Here is a 5,815-nt window from a genome sequence, read left to right on the forward strand (position 1 = left end):
TGAGAGCTGGACAGTGAATAAGGATGACAGAAGAAGAATTAATGCTTTTGAGCAGTGGTGATATTAGAGAAGAGATATGAATGTCCCATGAACTACCAAAAAAACAGATATGTCTTAGGGAAAGTGCAGCCAGAGTGCTCCTTGGATAATAGAGGTAATAAAGCTTTATCTCATATACTTTGGACATGTTGCTAGGAAAGGCTATTTTTTTTAGAGAGGGACATCGTACTTGGAAAGATGGAGGGTCAGTGAAAGAGGAAGACCCTCTTTCAACAAGATAGGTTGACACAGTGACTGCAGCACGGGGCTCAAAAATGTCAGAGATGATGAGGACGGCACAGGGTAAGACAGGGTTCAAAACTGTTGTTCACAAGGTTGCTATGAGTGGTACTCGACACAAGGGCCCCTAACAATCTTCTGGTTTCTTATGCTGACTATTTGCCTGTGTTTATGTGCTATTTACATAGGCATATTATATATGAAAGAATTCTGCAACTTTTACAGGAGATGATGGACAGGGCTTTCTCCTGAAGAGCTGCTGGGTGGATCTGAACTGTCAACCCTTCAGTCAGCAGTCTGGTATTTAAACATTGAGCCGCCAAATCTTTTGCCCAGTTCCAAAACCAAAGACATAATCAATTTATGTACTCTCCAGTGTTCCTCACAGAATACTACATTTACATAGACTGTCCAAAGGAAGCTCTTGTGGCTTAGAGGTTAAGGAGTTGTGTTGCCAACCCAAAGGCAGGTGGTTCAAATCTTTCAGCTTTTTCACAGGAGAAAAATTATCAATTCTCCGTTGTGATTTATAACCTCTGAAAACCTACTAGAGGGTGAACTTTGAGCCAGTTCCAACATAACAGCAATGAATTGAGTTTTTATATTCCAAAAGAGAAGAGAGACCTTACCCCAAAATAAAAATTTAAATACATGTATATTAATATACTAATCACAGAATATAATTTTTTTTTCTTGTGTGCCATCGAGTTGAGTCCGACTGGCACAGGAGATTGCCCCTCCTTCTCCAGCAGAGCATCTGGTGGATTCGAACTGTGCCCCTTTGGAGATTACAGCACAGCTTCTTGCCACTAGGCCACCAGGTCTCCCTAGAATATAATTTTAATACAAATTTATTGACATTTCCTTGTGAGTGGGGACTTCTATTTTAAAGCTGAAATAAACTCAGTCTTGGCTAAGAGAGAGTTGAGGTGGGGATTTTAGGGGAAGGCTTCCGCCAGACCTGTGCCAAACATCTGAACTGAGGGTAAACTTCAGTTTTTATCAGAAACCTAAAAATTCTAAATTCATCCTTTGAATTCCTTTGTGGGTTTCTTTTCTTTCTTTTTCTATAGTTCTTTAAAAATTCCAGTGTTATCTTAAATGAACCAAGAGCAGGGTATGTTTTTGTTTCTTGTTTTCCATATCTCCATCTAGAACAGGCAGCAAGAAAAAGATTTGTAGGACTGAAGGTCACCCCCTCCTGGCAACCTCAGGCAACCCCAGGCACCTCTCCCAGTAGGGCTGTGGGAGAAAGGGTGTTGGCAGTCCTAGCTCTCACATGCCGAATTCAACAGTTTAGATACTGGGAGTATCTTTGTCATTAGGGTGGGTAGCATTGTCTCTGGGTGAGTTATCTCTGTCTCTAGTGGGAACTGAGTTAGGGCCTGCAAGCACCCAGCAAGTAGAGAGGTGGTGCCCAGTCTTACCTGCTCTTTACTATCACATGAGAAGCTTTTAGAACTGATGCTCCAGCTGTGCCCCAGCCTGCTTAAAGTAGACCCAGGCACCTATATTTTATTAAAGTTCCCCAGGTCACTTCAGTGTGTGACTAGGGTTGAGCACTAATGCAGTGTATCGAATGGGTACCATCTCCCAACAAGGGCTCCTGTCCTGCTAAACTCTGACCACATCCTGTAAATAAATTTTGCACTTTTGCATATAGTGTCCTGATTTTAATAACTTTTACCTTGACTCTTCATTTTTAACTGTGTCGTGATAGATGTCTCATTGAATCAGAGATCTTTCTTTATAGTGTCACCACGCTGATTCTAGATTATCTTTACTCTTTTTTCCCCTCTTTTTTATTCTTTCCTCCTTTTGTTTCCAGGGCTCTGCAGCCTTCAGCTTCTTTTCCTGCTTACCTGAGTTCTTTGCTGGAGTCTCCCTCTGTCCACCCTTAACTGAAGGAGTGTCAGATTCTGCCTTTGATCTTTGCTCTTTTAGCTGGCCTCCTTTTCGCTGGTGATTGCATTCATTCTCTCAGCATTAACTACCATCTATTTGTGAGTAACTCTTTGATCTATACCTCTGGCCATCATCCCCTTGCTGAGCTCCAGATCCACATTGTCACCTGCCTGGAGAAGTTCCGGTACCTCTACCCCTTTATCTCCATCTTCATCCATCCGTTCATCTCACCACCTAATTGTTTAGCTAGCTCTATTAAGAACTCTGGTGGTGCAGTCCATAGCATGTTCACTGCTAATCCCTAGGCCTTGTGGTACTTAAATCCATAAGCAACTCTGTGGGACAAAGTCAGGCAGTCGCTTCCCATTTTATGTACAGACGGAGTTGTGCTAAACTCTACCTACAAAGGTCTCAGGAACACATGCCGGTGAGCCCACAGACAATGCTGATAGCATGCCTCCTCCTCCCCTCCCCACCTGACTGGTAATTGGTAGCTTGATTGATAGGTAGGTTGATTTACATCAGCTTTTGGGGATCCATTCCTACACCTCGGTTCAGACTAAACATTCTGGTTTATTTCATCTGTGCATTGTAGTTGGAGTTAACTTCCAGTGAAATACAAATATAATTGTTACTCTTGATGCAAAGTTTTCCATTGCATTTGGAGAAATAGTTCTCCATTACTGTTAGAAAAATTTAAACCTTTTAAAACTTGCTTTTTAAAATGTATACATTTTGATGCCTGGCCTGCATGCTTTACCAGCTTTCCTTACTACCTATCTCCTTTCCTGGCTTCCTGGCCTTTTAATTTATCTCTCAACTCACCCTTATGGGAACAAGCCCTTTCTATCTCCCACCTCCATATCTTTGCTCATGCAGCTTCCTCCACTGGAAGTGACCTTCTCTGTCAAAGTCAGTTCATCTTCCATTTCTCTTCTACTTGGAATCCAGCCAAGTGTAGTAGCTAAGAGTATAGTTTCTAGAGCCCAGCTTCCTGCTTTTGAATCTAGGCTTTGCCACTTGTTAACATGGGCAATTTCTTTAACTTTTGTATTTCAGTGCTTCTATTCTGTGATGTTGGAAATATTGCTCTTAATACTCATATCAAAGGGCAGTCATGAAATAGTACTTAACATGGTAAGTCATTTTAAGTGGGAGCGGTTGTTCCACTCAGTACTTTTGAATCAGCATAGGGGCTCCCTCCATCAGGTTTCTGAGGCGGTGGAATAGTGGAATGATACTGCCCACTGTCCTTTCTTCAAGCCACTGGTGGATTTGAACTGCTGGAAACATGAAACTTTTGAACTAGTAGTGCATCTTACTACTTTAGCTTATGCCACCAGTCATCATTTCTTCTCTCTCTCATGTATACATACACTCTCTCTCTCTCTCTCACACACACACACACACACACACACTCACACACTTACACACTTACTGTAGTTTACCCTGCATTTATTGTCCTGAGGCTGTATTTGTGAATGTGCCTGGCTTCCCCCTGTGTATTAACACTGCCTAGAAGTCAGAAGGGAGTTCTGGTGACCTTGTCTAACCTGGGACCTCCTCTGATGGTTGGAATCCACTTGCAGATCCATGGGGGAGAGGTGGGTAGTTTCTTCCCATGTGACTTAACAGCCTCTAAAAGAACCCACTGGAGAGTCAGATTTCAGTCGATTTTAGTCTTTTCCCACTCAACAGCAGTGAGTTGAAAGGTGTAAATTGTTAGTGTGTTCAGCCGTTAACCAGAAAGCCAGGTGACCTAAATAGGAAAAATCAGACATTGAAAACCTGGTGGAACACAGTTCTGTTCTGACCCACATGGGGTTCCATTGAGCCAGGCAGCCTCCACAGCAAATGTCTGCAAGTCGGGAATTACGTTTAATGCACATCAACATCCCCCTCAGTGTATGTGGCTACGTTTAATGCACATCAACATCCCCCTCAGTGTATGTGGCTAAGGCTTCAAATCCACACCCTACTGTTGTTTATTAAAGTCGTTACCTGCTACCTAACAAGATGCAAAATCTTTGAAGGTGAAGTAGATTCAGATTCAGAGTTGACACCAAGACTAGGAAGTGTGAGTGAGGCCCTTTGTCCCTGTAGTCAAAGCCTCCACCCAAGGAGCGGCACCCAAGAGATAGGCCTGGCTTCCCTAGAAAGAATCCCAATAGTGTGCCTCCATCGCAGTGTCCGGCTCAGGCCCCTAAAGCTACTGATGCTTCAGCCTTCAGAGCACAGTTGCCAGGAAATCGTGCTTTAAAGAACAATCGTGGCGTTATGAGCCACCTTTAGTCAGTCAGAGGTGAAGTAATTCGGTTAATTATGAGGCTTTCACATCACCTTTTCTTTCGAGCTGTGTGTATGAAATGTGTTGGTATTTCAGAAATTCGGAGACGAGGTTCCAAAGACCCCTTGGTGAAGGCGCTCCAGCTCCTCGACAGCCCCAGTGAGCCCGGCGAGAGCGGCCTCAAGTCGGAGACGCTGGCCCGAAGGCTGAGCTCCAAGGACCTCCTGGGGAAGGACCTCCCGGGGAAGCCCCCGCAGCTGTACGACACCCCCTACGAGCCGCCGGCGGCCGAGGGAGGCCCGCGGGCGGAGGCGCCTGCCAGCGCGGGCCCCGAGCGCAAGGCGCGGCCTGGGGACGGCCGGCTGCCCGAGAACGACGAGCGGCCGGCGGCCGAGTACGAGCAGCCGTGGGAGTGGAAGAAGGAGCAGATCGTGCGCGCGCTGTCCGGTGAGCCAGGGCCGCGGAAACCCTCCCTCGCTTTACTGCCGCGAAGGTTTTTCTCTTCCTCCTATCCTTCCTCCCGCCCCCAGGACTTCCTGGATGTCAAAAATTGGGCTCTGCTTGGGAGACCAAGTTGAGCTCTTAAATACTTTTTTTTAATCCTTGGTGACACTTTTCCTTTCCCTTTGCATTGTGCAACTGCTTTGAAAATGCAATTTCATAAAAAGCTTATCTAATCACTGTATATTTCTGTAGCACTGAAGCTATCAAACTGAAAACAACCTTTTGTAACTCTTGTTGCTACTCCTCAAATTTGTTAAAATCTCTATAAAATGACAGTGTTGCATAAAATGGTTGGAAAGCCGGCTGGAGTCAGCTGTATTATCAAAAATCCTCCCAGAAGAATCAGTTCTTCAAGTGAGAATTTTCAAATATCTTAAGAGGACCTTGATAAGTAGATTGTCAATAGATGTTAGAGTTCATTCTTTTCCTTGCTTTCTCCAGGACCTCGTTTTTCTACTTGGCTTGGCACATAATTTACCTTTGATTAAAATTTTATGGCGATCTCTTTCCTCCAACAGTAAAGCCTGGTTTGCAGTCAAAATTGTAGCTAATGGCAGAGGATTCCTGGAGAAGGAGTTCTCTGGGTGGTGCAAATTCCTAAAGTGCTGCTAACCAAATGTTGGAGGTTTGGCATACTCAGAGGTGCCTCAGAAGAAAGTCCTGGCTGTCTGGGTCCAAGAAATCAGCCAATGAAAACTATAGAGTACCGTTCTGCACTGGCACACAGGGAACACCATGAGGTAGAATCAACAGTAATCAACTATGTTTTAGGTATTTGATAGCAGACATCTTAGTTTCCATCCTATTTCTGTATTTTTGTGTGTATGCTTTGCTTCCCTT

At 44.4% G+C, this 5,815-nt stretch overlaps 1 protein-coding gene across 1 annotated transcript in view; it reads left to right on the forward strand.

The window, feature by feature from the left end:
- Positions 1 to 5,815, forward strand: part of SHE (Src homology 2 domain containing E) — a 23,931-nt gene that overhangs the window by 12,996 nt on the left and 5,120 nt on the right. Inside the window, exon 3 of the mRNA XM_006895838.1 lies at positions 4,568 to 4,918. Within this exon, the coding sequence (XP_006895900.1) occupies positions 4,568 to 4,918 (351 nt within the window). The remainder of the gene's footprint in view (positions 1 to 4,567; positions 4,919 to 5,815) is intronic.

This window comes from Elephantulus edwardii, unplaced genomic scaffold (assembly GCF_000299155.1).
Source record: "Elephantulus edwardii isolate Elephantulus edwardi_28Jun2011 unplaced genomic scaffold, EleEdw1.0 scaffold00176, whole genome shotgun sequence".
NCBI lineage: Eukaryota > Metazoa > Chordata > Mammalia > Macroscelidea > Macroscelididae > Elephantulus > Elephantulus edwardii.